The 18,288-nt window shown below is 42.0% G+C and overlaps 1 protein-coding gene across 3 annotated transcripts in view; it reads left to right on the top strand.

Moving 5' to 3' along the window:
• nalcn (sodium leak channel, non-selective) overlaps positions 1-18,288 on the top strand; it is a gene marked incomplete at both ends in the record, with an annotated part of 312,014 nt that overhangs the window by 47,448 nt on the left and 246,278 nt on the right. For 2 of the 3 annotated variants that reach the window (XM_084160991.1, XM_084160990.1), the window contains one exon: positions 12,285-12,371. The exons of the other annotated variant lie outside the window; for it this stretch is intronic. In XM_084160991.1, the coding sequence (XP_084017117.1) occupies positions 12,285-12,371 (87 nt within the window). The remainder of the gene's footprint in view (positions 1-12,284; positions 12,372-18,288) is intronic. 3 annotated transcript variants of the gene reach the window in all.

Genomic DNA, 18,288 nt, shown 5'->3' with positions numbered 1-18,288 from the left:
TTTTTTCTGTTCTAAAATTAGCTCACCCTTTTCAAAGATTGAACAGCACTGATTTGTTTTCTTAGCTTTTCCTAGTTCTCCCGAGAAAAGGTTGAACCTGAAAGTGTTGGTGGGTGTCGCATCTCTCTTTACCAAAACATTGTTAAAAGTTTAACCGAAAGTAGAAATCTCTACATAGCAACAAAGGAATCATGATTCTTTGAAAGGAAGGCGGAATTGTATTCGGTAACAAAGCCTTCTGTAGCCTTCCTCCACTTTAATGGGTTCTTAGAAGTATTTCTTTAGCCTCTGCCGTCAAAATAAGTTAAATTCAAGGAAATGCTTGTTTGTGTAGCATTTCAAGTTTGGTTTCAATATATTTACAGTTTTCTCGCAAATATTTACCACATCGATGTTCATGCTCCAACCTTAAAATATATGTCATGTTGTGGTTGGAGAATGTATGTCTGTATTCTTATGTAAATAGTCAAATATCAATATCCCACTTACTGTAGAGGTTTGAGTCTAACAGTTCACATTTCATTTGTGACAGTGAAGGTTTATGGAGCGATTTCAGTGCCAACAGAGATTGTATTTGAATTCTATAATTTTTTACTTTGTATTACCATATTGAATTTTATATCTTTGAATTTGTAATGCACAAATTGAATCACTGCATTCATAAATTGAACTTTTATTTCATTATTTGAAACTGATTTTATTGAATATTGCATTGTTTTAAAATTAAATTTACATTTAATTGAATATTCAAATGCAATATTTATACAGTATATTCAGTTAGATATTGCATTCATTGTCTGTGTATCAAGTTTACAAACTATCATTTCATATATTCAACTTCTCAGATGCATTCAGTTTTCAAATTCAGTTCTCTAAATTCAGATTCAAGACCAGAGACAACATCCTGGTACATTGCCAGCCAGGAAAGGTAGAGGAGAACAGATAGACTCAAATGCTCTCTGTGGTAAACAGAAGCTTCTGGCGGTTTCTGAAGCCAATGTGGTATGTTATATTTTTCTTCCTATGAATTTGGATCTAGCGTTTGAACTGTTTTGGTTTGAACCAGATCTCCTGGATATCACAAGGCTTTGTTAGCCACTTAGCTAAAGCCTATAGGGATAAGTTCAGGAAGTTAATGTAAAGGAAGACATGCTGCTTGTTTGACAAGTACCTCTTCCCCCTGATTCAGCTCATACCGAGACGCGAACTCAGGACCTCTGCCTCGCAAACACGTGTGACCGCCCTCCTGAAGCGTTCCAACACACCGTGTTATTGAAAAAGGCCTTCTTCAATTGTGCAAGGGCCACACTTCAGGCTGAGGAGTAAGTTTCACAGATCCCCATCTGCTACATTCACCCCCTAAACTCTCCACAGTGACCCCATTGGTTGAATCCAGTGGCACCATTGTAAAGGACGCCACGCTGGCTTCTTACCAAGTACCGCTTCCCCCTGATTCAGCTCATACAGAGATTTTAACTCAGGACTTCTGCCTCAAAAACACACGTGAACGCTCTCCTGAAGCATTCTAACCCATTGTGCTATTAAAAAGGGCCTTCTTCAATTGTGCAAGGCTGAGGAGTAAGTTTCACAGATCCCCATCTGCTACACTAATACAAGTCTTTTTTATGGCGGTTTTGGAGCAGTGGCTTCTTCCTAGCTGAGCGGCCTTTCAGGTTATGTTGATATAGGACTCGTTTTACTGTGGATATAGATACTTTTGTACCTGTTACCCCCATCATCTTCACAAGGTCCTTTGCTGTTGTTCTGGGATTGATGTGCACTTTTCGCACCAAAGTACGTTCATCTGTAGGAGACAGAACGCGTCTCCTTCCTGGGCAGTATGACGGCTGCATGGTCCCATGGTGTTTATACTTGCGTACTATTGTTTGTACAGATGAACGTGGTACCTTCAGGCGTTTGGAAATTGCTCCCATGGATGAACCAGACTTGTGGAGGTCTACACATTTTTTTCTGAGGTCTTGGCTGATTTCTTTTGCTTTTCCCATGATGTCAAGCAAAGAGGCACTGAGTTTGAAGGTAGGCCTTGAAATACATCCATAGGTACACCACCAATTGACTCAAATGATGTCAATTAGCCTATCAGAAGCTTCTAAAGCAATGACATCATTTTCTGGAATTTTCCAAGCTGTTTAAAGACACCGTCAACTTAGTGTATGTAAACTTCTGACCCACTGGAATTGTGATACAGTGAATTATAAGTGAAATAATCTGTCTGTAAACTATAGTTTGTTAACAAGAAATTTGTGGAGTGGTTGAAAAACGAGTTTTAATGACTCCAACTTAAGTGTATGTGAACTTCTGACTTCAACTGTATCTAAAAAGGATAACTTTATAATGTTTCACTATTTTTATTTTAATGAAACTCACTGAGGAGGATGGTCCTCCCCTTTCTCCTCTGAGGAGCCTCCACTGTGTTAGACATGTGTTAGTTTCAAGTCTCCAGCAAGGGTAGTCGTTATAAAGGTAACGTGACTGACTGTGTTAGCCTCCTGAGCTAAAGCCTAGGCATTGGTCCTGTGACTTGGATGGGTCTCTTTAAGGAGGAGGTGAAAGGGTGGTGAAGTGTAACACAGGTGGTTCGGTGACCGCGTGATGAGTAACTTGTCTGAGACATGAAAAGTTGCATTTTCTGGCGCACAGGAGACCTGGGTTAGAACCCCATCTGTCAAACTAACACATGTTTTCAGGACTCAGGCAAGGTTGCTCATCACATGCATGAATCACCAAACCACCTATGTTGCACTTTCACTAAATGGGCTGCACAGATCCTTCTGCTTATATTTGCTACAGAAAGTGTTGTTGTGAAGTAGGCCTAATTTCTAACCCAGTCAGTTATTTTGGTGCCGTGATCTCCGAGTATGTGTTTGACCAGATACAATGCTATTTTACTGTAAACAAATTGACAACAGACTTTCAGCACGCTTATAGGGAAGGACATTCAACAAGCATGGCACTTACACAAATGACTGATAATTGGCTGAGAGAAATTGATGATAAAAAGATTGTGGGAGCTGTTTTGTTAGACTTCAGTGTAGCTTTTGACATTATCTATCATAGTTTGCTGCTCGAAAAACGTATGTGTTATGGCTTTACAACCCCTGCTATATTGTGGATAAAGAGTTACCTGTCTAACATAACACAGAGGGTGTTCTTTAATGGAAGCCTCTCCAACATAATCCAGGTAGAATCAGGAATTCCCCAGGACAGCTGTCTAGGCCCCTTACTTTTTTCAATCTTTACCAATGACATGCCAATGGCTGTGAGTTAAACCAGTGTGTCTATGTATGCGGATGACTCCACACTATACACGTCAGCTACTACAGCGAGTGAAATCACTGCAACACTTAACAAAGAGCTGCAGTTAATTTCAGAATGGGGTGGCAAGGAATAAGTAAGTCCTAAATATTTCCTAAACTAAAGGCATTGTATTTGGGACAAATCATTCACTAAACCCTAAACCTCAACTAAATCTTGTAATAAATAATGTGGAAATTGAGCAAGTTGAGGTGACTAAACTGCTTGGAGTAACCCTGGATTGTAAACTGTCATGGTCAAAACATGTTCATACAACATGGGGAGAAGTCTGTCCAGAATAATGCGCTGCTCTGCCTTTTTAACAACACCATCAAGAAGGCAGGTCCTATAGGCCCTAGTTTTGTCGCACCTGGACTACTGTTCAGTCGTGTGGTCAGGTGCCACAAAGAGGGACCTCAGAAAATTACAATTGGCTCAGAACAGGGCAGCACAGCTGGCCCTTAAACTTACATGGAGAGCTAACATTAATGTGCATGTAAATATCTCATGGCTCAAATTGGAGGAGAGATTGACTTCATCAGTACATGTTTTTGTAAGAAGTGTTGACATGCTGAATGCACCGAGGTGTCTGTGTAAACTACTAACACACAGCTCGGACACCCATGCACACCCCACAAGACATGCCACCAAAGTTCTCTTCACAATCCCCAAGTCAAGAACAGACTATGGGAGGCGCACAGTACTACATAGAGCCATGGCTACATGGAACTCTATTCCACATCAGGTAACTGATGCAAGCAGTAGAATCAGATTTAAAAAACAGATAAAAATACACCTTATGGAACTGCGGGGGACTGTGAAGAGACACACACACAGGCACAGACACACATACACATGGATTTTTCTATTGTAGATATGTGATAGTAGAGTAGTGGCCTGAGGGAACACACTTAATGTGTTGTGAAAAGTGTTATGAAATGCGATGTCATGTAATATTTTAAATTGCATATAACTGCCTTAATGTTGCATGACCCTAGGAAGAGTAGCTGCTGCCTTGGCAGCTCATGGGGATCCTTAATAAATACAAATACAAAAACAAAGGGGGTGTGAAATGTAACCGATGTTATCTTGCTGGAGACTTGAAGACTTGTGTTAGCTTCCTGAAGTCATCCCTATTGGCTTTAGCTAAGTGGATTAACACAGTCTTGTGACATGCATGAGACCTGGTTCGAACCCAGTCAATCACAAGAGCAAGATTAAATAGGGAGTGGAAAGGACATCCTAAGAAGGGCTATGATAGAGCGGCTATTCAATTATAGTCTTATCGGGACCGAATTTAGGTTGTTGTGACACTCCGTTCTGACGTGTCCTGTTTGGCATTTGATCATCATATAGGAGAACAGAAGGCACGTCCATGTTCCAGAAAGTCGTAGCTTTCAGAAATGGGTTCATAATAGCTTATAGCCAAAATGGTTCAAATGCTAGAGCCAAATTCACAGGAAGAAAATCATTTTAACATGCCACATTGGCTTCAGAAACTGCCAGAAGCTTCGGTTTACTACAGAGAGCATTTGATTCTATCCGTTCTCCTCTACCTTGCCTGGCTGGCAAAGTTCTCTCTGGTTTTGATTCTGAATTTTGCTAACTGAATTTGAAACTGAATATGAATGCGTCTGTGAAATTTGAATATACAAAACTTTGATCAACTTGAAATAATCGTTTGTAAACTTGATTCACAGACAATGAATGCAATATCTACCATATTGAAACTTAATATATAAATATTGAATTTGAATATTAAATAACATTTAAATAAAAAAAATTCAAAACATGGAATGATAGTTTAATTTATGAATTCAACAATTCAATTTGTGCATTACAAATTCTAAAATATTACATAAAATTTCAACATAATACAAAGTCAAAATTATGGTATTCAAATACAATTTCTGTTGGTACTGGATTCGCTTCATCATGGTTTTCATCATGATAGTTTGTAAACTTTATTCACAGACAATAAATGCAATATTTACCATATTGAAACTGAATATATACAGTGAGGGGAAAAAAAATATTTGATCCCCTGCTGATTTTGTACGTTTGCCCACTGACAAAGAAATGATCAGTCTATAATTTTAATGGTAGGTTTATTTGAACAGTGAGAGACAGAATAACAACAAAAAAATCCAGAAAAACGCATGTCAAAAATGTTATGAATTGATTTGCATTTTAATGAGGGAAATAAGTATTTGACCCCTCTGCAAAACATGATTTAGTACTTGGTGGCAAAACCCTTGTTGGCAATCACAGAGGTCAGACGTTTCTTGTAGTTGGCCACCAGGTTTGCACACATCTCAGGAGGGAATTTGTCCCACTCCTCTTTGCAGATCTTCTCCAAGTCATTAAGGTTTTGAGGCTGACGTTTGGCAACTCGAACCTTCAGCTCCCTCCACAGATTTTCTATGGGATTAAGGTCTGGAGACTGGCTAGGACACTCCAGGACCTTAATGTGCTTCTTCTTGAGCCACTCCTTTGTTGACTTGGCTGTGTGTTTTGGGTCATTGTCATGCTGGAATACCCATCCACGACCCATTTTCAATGCCCTGGCTGAGGGAAGGAGGTTCTCACCCAAGATTTGACGGTACATGGCCCCGTCCATCGTCCCTTTGATGCGGTGAAGTTGTCCTGTCCCCTTAGCATAAAACACCCCCAAAGCATAATGTTTCCACCTCCATGTTTGACAGTGGGGATGGTGTTCTTGGGGTCATAGGCAGCATTCCTCCTCCTCCAAACACGGCGAGTTGAGTTGATGCCAAAGAGCTCGATTTTGGTCTCATCTGACCACAACACTTTCACCCAGTTCTCCTCTGAATCATTCAGATGTTCATTGAAAACTTCAGACGGCCCTGTATATGTGCTTTCTTGAGCAGGGGGATCTTGCGGGCGCTGCAGGATTTCAGTCCTTCACGGCGTAGTGTGTTACCAATTTTTTTCTTGGTGACTATGGTCCCAGCTGCCTTGAGATCATTGACAAGATCCTCCCATGTAGTTCTGGGCTGATTCCTCACCGTTCTCATGATCATTGCAACTCCACGAGGTGAGATCTTGCATGGAGCCCCAGGCCGAGGGAGATTGACAGGTCTTTTGTTTTTCTTCCATTTGCGAATAATCACATCAACTGTTGTCACCTTCTCACCAAGCTGCTTGGCAATGGTCTTGTAGCCCATTCCAGCCTTGTGTAGGTCTACAATCTTGTCCCTGACATCCTGGGAGAGCTCTTTCGTCTTGGCCATGGTGGAGAGTTTGGAATCTGATTGATTGATTGCTTCTGTGGACAGGTGTCTTTTATACAGGTAACAAGCTGAGATTAGGAGCACTCCCTTAAAGAGTGTGCTCCTAATCTCAGTCTTTCTGATTGAGAGGGGGTCAAATACTTATTTCCCTCACTAAAATGCAAATACATTTATAACATTTCTGACATGCATTTTTCTGCATTTTTTTGTTGTTATTCTGTCTCTGACTGTTCAAATAAACCTACCATTAAAATTATAGACTGATCATTTCTTTGTCAGTGGGCAAACGTACAAAATCAACAGGGGATCAAATACTTTTTTCCCTCACTGTACATATATAAATATTGAATTAGAATATTAAATTACATTTAAATTACATTTTTAAACAGAATGCAATATTTACTCAATTCAGTTTCAAGTCATGAAATACAAGATCAATTCATGAATTAAATGATTCAGTTTGTGCATTACAAATTCAAAAATATTACATTCAAATTCAACATCCTAATACAAAATATAAATTATGGAATTCAAATAAAATGTCTGTTGGTACTGAAATCGCTCCATAATGGTTTTTATAATCTAAAAACATTTTGAGATCTGAGACGACAGTATTTTATCTCTCAAATAAAATAGCTTGTGTTGTCATGTCTTCCTCAGTGAACAATTTGTTTACATCCTGGTAAATGCCCCTGGCGTCAAGACGGATAGTTCTACGACCTTGAAGACAATTATTATTTTATGTTGCTATCAAATGTAATTACAGTGGGGAAAAAAAGTATTTAGTCAGCCACCAATTGTGCAAGTTCTCCCACTTAAAAAGATGAGAGAGGCCTGTAATTTTCATCATAGGTACACGTCAACTATGACAGAGAAATTGAGAATTTTTTTCTCCAGAAAATCACATTGTAGGATTTTTAATGAATTTATTTGCAAATTATGGTGGAAAATAAGTATTTGGTCACCTACAAACAAGCAAGATTTCTGGCTCTCACAGACCTGTAACTTCTTCTTTAAGAGGCTCCTCTGTCCTCCACTCGTTACCTGTATTAATGCACCTGTTTGAACTTGTTATCAGTATAAAAGACACCTGTCCACAACCTCAAACAGTCACACTCCAAACTCCACTATGGCCAAGACCAAAGAGCTGTCAAAGGACACCAGAAACAAAATTGTAGACCTGCACCAGGCTGGGAAGACTGAATCTGCAATAGGTAAGCAGCTTGGTTTGAAGAAATCAACTGTCGGAGCAATTATTAGGAAATGGAAGACATACAAGACCACTGATAATCTCCCTCGATTTGGGGCTCCACGCAAGATCTCACCCCATGGGGTCAAAATGATCACAAGAACGGTGAGCAAAAATCCCAGAACCACACGGGGGACCTAGTGAATGACCAGCAGAGAGCTGGGACCAAAGTAACAAAGCCTACCATCAGTAACACACTACGCCGCCAGGGACTCAAATCCTGCAGTGACAGACGTGTCCCTATGCTTAAGCCAGTACATGTCCAGGCCCGTCTGAAGTTTGCTAGAGTGCATTTGGATGATCCAGAAGAGGATTGGGAGAATGTCATATGGTCAGATGAAACCAAAATATAACTTTTTGGTAAAAACTCAACTCGTCGTGTTTGGAGGACAAAGAATGCTGAGTTGCATCCAAAGATCACCATACCTACTGTGAAGCATGGGGGTGGAAACATCATGCTTTGGGTCTGTTTTTCTGCAAAGGGACCAGGACGACTGATCCGTGTAAAGGAAAGAATGAATGGGGCCATTTATCGTGAGATTTTGAGTGAAAACCTCCTTCCATCAGCAAGGGCATTGAAGATGAAACGTGGCTGGGTCTTTCAGCATGACAATGATCCCAAACACACCGCCCGGGCAACGAAGGAGTGGCTTCGTAAGAAGCATTTCAAAGTCCTGGAGTGGCCTAGCCAGTCTCCAGATCTCAACCCCATAGAAAATCTTTGGAGGGAGTTGAAAGTCCGTGTTGCTCAGCGACAGCCCCAAAACATCACTGCTCTAGAGGAGATCTGCATGGAGGAATGGGCCAAAATACCAGCAACAGTGTGTGAAAACCTTGTGAAGACTTACAGAAAACGTTTGACCTGTGTCATTGCCAACAAAGGGTATATAACAAAGTATTGAGAAACTTTTGTTACTGACCAAATACTTATTTTCCACCATAATTTGCAAATAAATTCATTAAAAATCCTACAATGTGATTTTCTGGATATTTTTTTCTCATTTTGTCTGTCATAGTTGACGTGTACCTATGATGAAAATTACAGGCGTCTCTCATCTTTTTAAGTGGGAGAACTTGCACAATTGGTGGCTGACTAAATACTTTTTTCCCCACTGTATGTTCATGGCGTCACGCCCCAATATTTTATTTAGAGACAAAAAAGGCAATTAGTCGGAGCAATACGGCAAGCTGTCTTTCACGGTGGCTAGCACAATACACCTTTTGCTGTTTTCTTTTGACCCGAGTGGAAGAAGAATGATATTCCACTAATACAGCCCATCTGAAATTAGCCCACCCAACTACCTCATCCCCATATTGTTATTTATTTTGCTCATTTGCACCCCAGTATCTCTATTTGCACATCATCTCTTGCACATCTATCATTCCAGTGTTAATACTGATTTTAATTATTTTGCACTATGGCCTATTTATTGCCTTACCTCCATAACTTGCTACATTTGCACACACTGTATATATATTTTCTGTTGTATTTTTGACTTTATGTTTTGTTTTACCCCATATGTAACTCTGTGTTGTTGTTTTTATCACACTGCTTTGCTTTATCTTGGCCAGGTCGCAGTTTTAAATGAGAACTTGTTCTCAACTGGCTTACCTGGTTAAATAAAGGTGAAATAAAATAAAAAATAAAAAAAGATACTAGACTACTGAGATGATGAGGAGAGGAAACTACATTAGACTATTGAGATGAGGAGAGGAAACTGCATTAGACTATTGAGATGGAGAGGAGATGAGGAGAGGAAACTACATTAGACTATTGAGTGGCGCAGTGGTCTAAGGCACTGCATCGCAGTGCTAACTGTGCCACTAGAGATCCTGGTTCGAATCCAGGCTCTGTCGCAGCCGGCCGCGACAGGGAGACTCATGGGCAGCGCACAATTGGCCCAGCGTCGTCTAGGGTAGGGGAGGGAATGGCCGGCAGGGATGTAGCTCAGTTGATAGAGCATGGCGTTTGCAATGCCAGGGTTGTGGGTTTGATTCCCACGGGGGGCCAGTATAAAAAAAATATAATAATAATATGTATTCACTAACTGTAAGTCGCTCTGGATAAGAGCGTCTGCTAAATGACTAAAATGTAAATGTAATAAATGGGGGTCCTTGGGGACATAGAGTATGTATCAAATGACACCCTATTCCCAAAATAGTTTTTTGTTTTACCAGACCCTTTCAAGTGACACCCTATTTTCTGTATCAAATCAAATTGTATTTGTCACATGCGCCGAATACAACAGGTGTAGACCGTACAGTGAAATGCTTACTTACAAGCCCTTAATCAACAATGCAGTTCTAAGAAAGAATACCAAAAAAAATCACAAAAAAATACAATATAAAATAATACAAAATAAAAGTAACAAATAATTAAAGAGCAGCACTAAAAATAACAATAGCGAGGCTATATACAGGGGGTACCGGTACCGAATCAATGTGCGGGGGCACATTGGCCAATGTGCATTTTCCTTCGTCATGATGCCATCTATTTTGTGAAGTGCACCAGTCCCTCCTGCAGCAAAGCACCCCCACAGCATGATGCTGCCACCCCCGTGCTTCACGGTTGGGATGGTGTTCTTCGGCTTGCAAGTGGGGGTGCAATGCAAATTGTTTTGGTAGCCATTTGATTAGATGTTCAGGAGTCTAATGGCTTTGGGGTAGAAGCTGTTTAGAAGCCTCTTGGACCTAGACTTGGCGCTCCGGTACCGCTTGCTTTGCAGTAGCAGAGAGAACAGTCTATGACTTGGGTGGCTGGAGTCTTTGACAATTTTTAGGGCCTTCCTCTGACACCGCCTGGTATACAGGTCCTGGATGGCAGGAATCTTGGCCCCAGTGATGTACTGGGCCGTACGCACTACCCTCTGTAGTGCCTTGCGGTCGGAGGCCAATCAGTTGCCATAACAGACAGTGATGCAACCAGTCAGGATGCTCTTGATGGTGCAGCTGTAGAACCTTTTGAGGATCTGAGGACCCATGCCAAATTGTTTCATTCTCCTTAGGGGGAATAGGTTTTGTCGTGCCCTCTTCACGACTGTCTTGGTGTGCTTGGACCATGTTGTTTCTATTTATTTTTTTGTTGTTATTTTACCCCCTTTTTCTCCCCAATTTTGTGGTATCCAATTGGTAGTTACAGTCTTGTCCCATCGATTCAACTCCCGTACGGACACGGGAGAGGCTAAAATCGAGAGTCATGCGTCCTCCGAAACATAACCCAACCGAGCCGCGCTGCTTCTTGACATAGTGCCCGCATAACCCGGAAGCCAGCCGCACCAATGTGCCGGAGGAAACACCGTACACCTGGCGACCGAGTCAGCGTGCAGTGCGCCCGGCCCGCCACAGGAGTTGCTAGTGCGCGATGGGACAAGAATATCCCTGCCGGCCAAACCCTCCCCTACCCTATGGGTCTCCCGGTCGCGGCCGGCTAGGACAGAGCCTGGACTCGAACCAGGATCTCTAGTGGCACAGCTAGCACTGCGATGCAGTGCCTTAGACAAAACACACAAAATAGCACGGTTGGTTAAGAGTCCTTAAAACGGCAGCCATCCCCTCCGGCGCCATATAGGATACTTTATTTGACCAGAGCTGCTCAACTGACACCCTATTTCCCATAAAGGGCACTACTTTTGACCAGAGCTTTTCCAAAGACACCCTATTGACCACCGGCTCAAAAATAGTGCACTACATGGAGAATTGGGTGTCATTTGAGATTACACATCCATCATTCCATTGTGTTTGAGTGCAGATGTATAAGCCCTAAACCACTGAGTGACTGATAGGACACAATTTCAATAATACATCTTTCAGAGTTGAAGGGAAAAGCCCTCCTTTGCTGCTGACAAAAACATGTGTTGGTTGTTGAACATACGCACAGCAAATTCAATTGTGCATTTTTTAAGATGAATGTGTAGGTTGAATGTGTTGTCCACAAGCCTGTCCACAAGCCTGGATGCTAGTCTGTTTGTGCCTGTAGCCAACCTGTCCTTGTTTTGGGGGGCAATATAGCATTGTTGAATGCGGTGATGGTCAGTCTTCCAGACAGGCTGTCCATACAACTGTCACAAATGCGTGCATGCACAGACACACAAACAGACAAGGACGTTTGGTTGACAAGGATGGGAACAGAACGCACAACATCCTCAGTCTCCGTTTCCAAAAACAGTATGTGTGTGAAAGGGAGTGTGTGTTCATGCGTGCATGTATTTGTGATTGATGCAACCCCACAATCCAGCTGCCTGGTGTGTTTGAGGCCCTTAGCTGTGTGGGTGTGTGTGTTAGAGCCTGTGGCTATGTGTGTGGTCTCTCATGTTGTGTCTTACTGGTCACAGATGTTCCATTAGGACTGCTGGAGGGTGTATGTGTTAAAATGTGTGTGTACATGCTTATTGTGTGTGTGTGTGTGTGTGTGTGTGTGTGTGTGTGTGTGTGTGTGTGTGTCTAACGTCTTGTGTTTATGGTCGCAGATGTTCCACGAGGACTCGGCTGGAGGATGGCAGCTTGTTGCTGTGGACGTCAACAAACCACATGGTCGCGCGCCAGCCTGCCTCCAGGTACAGACCTCTGAGATAATAGCAACACCACTGTCATCACTCCTGAACATATCACATGAACACAAACACACACACACGCACGCACGCACTTCCCCAAACAAGGCCAAATTCCATTAAAATACAAATTGTTTGGGGCGGAGCTCATTCAAATAAAGCCCATTGTGCTTTGCAAGTGTATATTTTTATATTTACATTTTAGTAATTTAGCAGATGCTCTTATCCATAGCAACTTAAAGGCTCTGCATGGTCAATCTGATGTCTGCAGTGGTTGTACAGTATTTACTGCGATGTGGCCTCTGCAGAAGTAAGAGCATTTCATACTTATTGCACTTTTGGGAGCTGTCATACGCAACCAGTAAATTGGTCTGCACCGCAACACTCATAGTGATTCAGGGCTAATCGCTATAGCAATCCAGCTAATTACAAGCAACTGGCTAAACAAAAAGACAAGATGTTGGACAAGATGTTGGAGTCTGTTTCCCGGTGCTTGACATAGGAGCTCAGCCAAGATAGCATGAAGTAAAAAGGTTGCACTGTTTTCCCACCTGCATATCCTTTCCAAATCACCCTATTGCCCCCCAGCAAAATTAAGCTACATTTAGGCTATATGTGTATTTCACACTATGTTGAGGTAAAAATCGGATTATAATGCTTGTACGGATGTCAAACCCCAACACATGTTCATGTCATTGTCATCAGTCAGCTGCATTACAGTTAAAAACTACTTTGACTACCACCACTGATTTCTGTATATTAGCTATGCTACCAGCTTATACAAACGGGAGTTAGCATTTAGCAGTCACTTTTTCTAAACCTGAAAAGGGACAACTTATAAATGTTATGCAGTGAAAACAGCCAAATATATCCAAATTGGATTTTAGTAACCACATTGTGGGCCTGTTACAATACATCAATCATGATTGACAAATATCCACTTTGTTAGATGAATGTGCGCCAATTCAGCGTCCTTCTATCCCCCACAGTCTGCGTTCCATTAACCTCTTTAGCCGCATCTATCACCATCCCGATCTCTTTCCAGGATTTCAAACCAATTTTAGTGTCTTTGAAATCCCTACACAAGGTATCCTAAAGATGTTTTTTACTTGTTCTGATAGCCTTTCATCAAAGTTCTCCATGTTTGTTGTCAAGGAAGTGAGTTTGTGTTTATACAGCATGTACCACCCCCATCTACCATCAACCAATCATGTCAATGTGGAGCTATACGGAGCTATGCAGAGCCCTCCTCATTCTTACAACATTTGGGAGGCGCACGGCATCGCCGTACGGAGCTCGATTTGGTCTCTGCGAACCTGCGGAGGCTCCGCAGTTGCGTCACACATTTTTACATTTTAGTCATTTTAGCAGACGCTCTTATCTAGAGCGACTTACAGTTAGTGAGTGCAAACATTTTCATACTGGCCCCCCGTGGGAAACGAACCCACAACCCTGGCGTTGCAAGCGTCATGCTCTACCAACTGAGCTACATGGGGCCCTCTGTACGGAGCCTCCGTATGGTATTTTTCGGATCAATCATAAATGGACTTTTATAGTCAGTTCATTCAACTTAGCAGATAAACAACCACGTATCACAGTCATAGCAATAAAACGTTTACATTACTTAGCAAAAGTATTAGGAATTTAATTATGATACATCGGTCTTTAGGGTATTTTGTAACTTTGTAATCTTGATGTATCTTTGCCCATCTCTATACACACACACACACACAGGTTGAGATCTGTTTGCCTCTATGGGGAGAGAGAGGAGGACAGGGGAGGGAGCTATGATAAAAAATGAAAAGAGAAGTGAGTCGAGTGAAAAGAATGTGGCAACTCGGCTGTTTGTGACAGTTCCTGTGTGATTTATCTCCCCCATATAGTGTGCCAGTAATGTACAGTAGGCCTAGCTATTCACTGTGCCAGTAATGTGCCATCTAGTGTGCCAGTTTGAAGAAACATTTGTCCTTTTTTGCAGTCTGAGCTAACAGAAGCAGCAGGACAAGATGCCACCATGGTCTGTGTGTCTGTCTGTCTCGCTAGTCTGATTTTGAAGGAGAACACTCTCTCACTCACTCACTCACTCACTCACACACACACACACACACACACACACACACACACACACACACACACACACACACACACACACACATACACACACACACACACACACACACACACACACACACACACACACACACCTTCTCTCTGTTTCAGTGGTGGGTTATGTAAGCCAGCTAGAATAAGAACAAAACTTTTGTTTTCTGATCACACTCCCGTCAGACACAGTCTACTTAACATGAAACAGCCATTCAGAAACAACCTATTTAAAAAATAAGAATGTTGGTACTAAATTACTTACAGTTAAAGCAATGGCCTTTCCCATTTAGAAAATCTACCCCTCCCCATTCTAGAACAGTTTACTTCCATTCTATAATAGAATCCCATTCTAGAGGAAGAACAGCTCAAGTTCTCCTTCAAAATCAGACCAGTGACAAAGAGACACACAGACCATGATGGCATCTTGTCCTGCTGCTGCTTCTAGTTCAGACTGCCAAAAATGACAAATGTTTCTTTAAACTGGCGCAATAGATGGCACAAACACACACACACACACACACACACACACACACAACTCCCCGTCCCCCCCACACACACACACTCAACAGGTCTCTCTGACACACAAAAACACAGTTATTTCCCTGTGTGACTTCAACAGGCACGTTGAAACGACTTAATGATGTGATTTTAAATGAGACGAGCCCTGCCAGTATTTTATCTAGCTGTCGTCTATGTAACCTTGTAACATTGACGGAGTAGTATCATTGAAATGCGTAGATGTGGCTCTAATGGCATGGCTCGTGATGACAGATGAGTTTTAAATGACATCTAAACGACGGCTGTGTTGTCGTCGCCTCCTGGTCGGATCGATCAGAATGGTCGGACTTTAAAGATAAGGGGAAAGCAGCAGGCATCACTTACAGCTGTCTCAATGTTGAGGCAGGAAAGGCCAAGTGCTTGCTGTGAGTGACTGCCAACAGCAAGAGAGGGAGTGAGAGAGAGAGAGGGGGTGGGAAAGAGGAAAAAGAGAGAGGGAAGACAGAAAGAGAGGGATGGGGATAGAGCGAGTAGCTGGAGGAGAAACTCCCAATGATGTATTATAATGTAGAAATGATTCACACGTAACAAAGACAGGCACACAGACACATGCAGACAAAAATGCACACACACAAGTACCTATGCAAAGCCCATGCACACACACGTGTACATGGGTCGTTCCACCAATTTGGTGCCTTTTGAGAAGTTTAGCGATTTCACCTAATTTTAACATTCTGTCATAAAGGGCACATGTTCAACATTGTAAAAAGCATGTTTTCCCATCTCAATAAAAAATAATAATTAATAGGGCTATAGTGAGTGCCTATTAAGTGCCAAATAAAGTAACGGTTGACTGTAACAGGGTTGACAATTTCTTCTTAAGTCAGCCATAAATTCCCTTGCGACAGGGGGAATGAAAGCTTCTTGTGTGCAACAGGGAGTGCAAGTGTCACAATTTTTTATTTATTTTACTGTTAAAACATTTCTATCAATGGGTAACAGGGTTGACGTGTTATGCTCAACTCGCTCAGTGTTTTCACCAGAAAATTGACAAAAAGATAGAACCAGCTCACCTGCTTTTACACTATGATATGACTACATTTTACATTTTAGTCATTTAGCAGACACTCTTATCCAGAGCGACTTACAGGAGCAATTAGGGTTAAGTGCCTTGCTCAAGGGCACATCGACAGATTTTTCACCTAGTTGGCTCGGGGATTAGAACCAGCGATCTTTCGGTTACTGGCACAACGCTCTTAACCACTAAGCTACCTAACTATTAATGTTCAATGTATCTTTCACCATTTTAAAATGAGAGTTCAGTTCACGTTATAGGGGTGACCTTAAAATGAGGGACAGACTTAAATTAATCACTAAATAATAATCATCAGAAATTACTTTGTCAAAGCAACAATATAACTAGGGCTTTACAATGAGGGGGGAACTTGGAGATATGTTGGGATGAAGTAGGTTAAAATCTTCCTAAAGTGACACAGGGTTGATGGAGGGACATATGAAAATTGTGTTTTTTTGCATTTAGCAAGCCTTTATTCAAATAAACAATCTGATTGAATTCTCTAAAGTATGTGGTTTATATTAAAGTGCACTTCATTTAATAAAACAGTAATAGAATATACAATTCTATATTGTTGCACAATTTCTACTGAACATATCAGTAGGCACTCTTTTTGTGCAACGACCTACATACACAAACACACACACACACACACACACACACACACACATGCTGGTATGAAAGGCCAAGTTCTACTCCCAAGCTGTTCTACACCTTCTACCCCCAAGCCATAACTCTGCTGAACAGTTAATGAAATGGTTACCCGGACTATTGCATTGACCCTTTTTTGCACTGACTCTCTTATGCTGACTTTATGCATACTCACTGGACACTCACACATACTTACACAGACACTCCAACACACAGACACACACACACACACACAAAACACACACACACATGCATATTGATGCCACAGACACACATAGACACACATATACACACTTTCACACTCTCCACATACACTGCTGCTGCTCTGTTTATTATCTATCCTGATTGCCTAGTCACTTTTACCCCTACCTACATGTACAGTGGGGAGAACAAGTATCTGATACACTGCCGATTTTGCAGGTTTTCCTACTTACAAAGCATGTAGAGGTCTGTAATTTTTATCATAGGTACTCTTCAACTGTGAGAGACGGAATCTAAAACAAAAATCCAGAAAATTACATTGTATGATTTTTAAGTAATTAATTTGCATTTTATTGCATGACATACGTATTTGATACATCAGAAAAGCAGAACTTAATATTTGGTACAAAAAAAGCAATTACAGAGATCATACGTTTCCTGTAGGTCTTGACCAGGTTTACACACACTGCAGCAGGGATTTTGGCCCACTCCTCCATACAGACCTTCTCCAGATCCTTCAGGTATCGGGGCTGTCGCTGGGCAATATGGACTTTCAGCTCCCTCCAAAGATTTTCTATTGGGTTCAGGTCTGGAGACTGGCTAGGCCACTCCAGGACCTTGAGATGCTTCTTACGGAGCCACTCCTTAGTTGCCCTGGCTGTGTGTTTCGGGTTGTTGTCATGCTGGAAGACCCAGCCACGACCCATCTTCAATGCTCTTACTGAGGGAAGGAGGTTGTTGGCCAAGATCTCGCGATACATGGCCCCATCCATGCTCCCCTCAATACGGTGCAGTCGTCCTGTCCCCTTTGCAGAAAAGCATCCCCAAAGAATGATGTTTCCACCTCCATGCTTCACGGTTGGGATGGTGTTCTTGGGGTTGTACTCATCCTTCTTCTTCCTCCAAACACGGCGAGTGGAGTTTAGACCAAAAAGCTCTATTTTTGTCTCATCAGACCACATGACCTTCTCCCATTCCTCCTCTGGATCATCCAGATGGTCATTGGCAAACTTCAGACGGGCCTGGACATGCGCTGGCTTGAGCAGGGGGACCTTGCGTGCGCTGCAGGATTTTAATCCATGACGGTGTAGTGTGTTACTAATGGTTTTCTTTGAGACTGTGGTCCCAGCTCTATTCAGGTCATTGACCAGGTCATGCCGTGTAGTTCTGGGCTGATCCCTCACCTTCCTCATGTTCATTGATGCCCCACAAGGTGAGATATTGCATGGAGCCCCAGACAGAGGGTGATTGACCGTCATCTTGAGCTTCTTCCATTTTCTAATAATTGCGCCAACAGTTGTTGCCTTCTCACCAAGCTGCTTGCCTATTGTCCTGTAGCCAAGGCCCAGCCTTGTGCAAGTCTACAATTTTATCCCTGATGTCCTTACACAGCTC

This window comes from Coregonus lavaretus (genome assembly GCF_964263955.1).
Source record: "Coregonus lavaretus genome assembly, chromosome: 5".
NCBI lineage: Eukaryota > Metazoa > Chordata > Actinopteri > Salmoniformes > Salmonidae > Coregonus > Coregonus lavaretus.
This window is presented reverse-complemented; position numbering and strand designations above follow the sequence as displayed.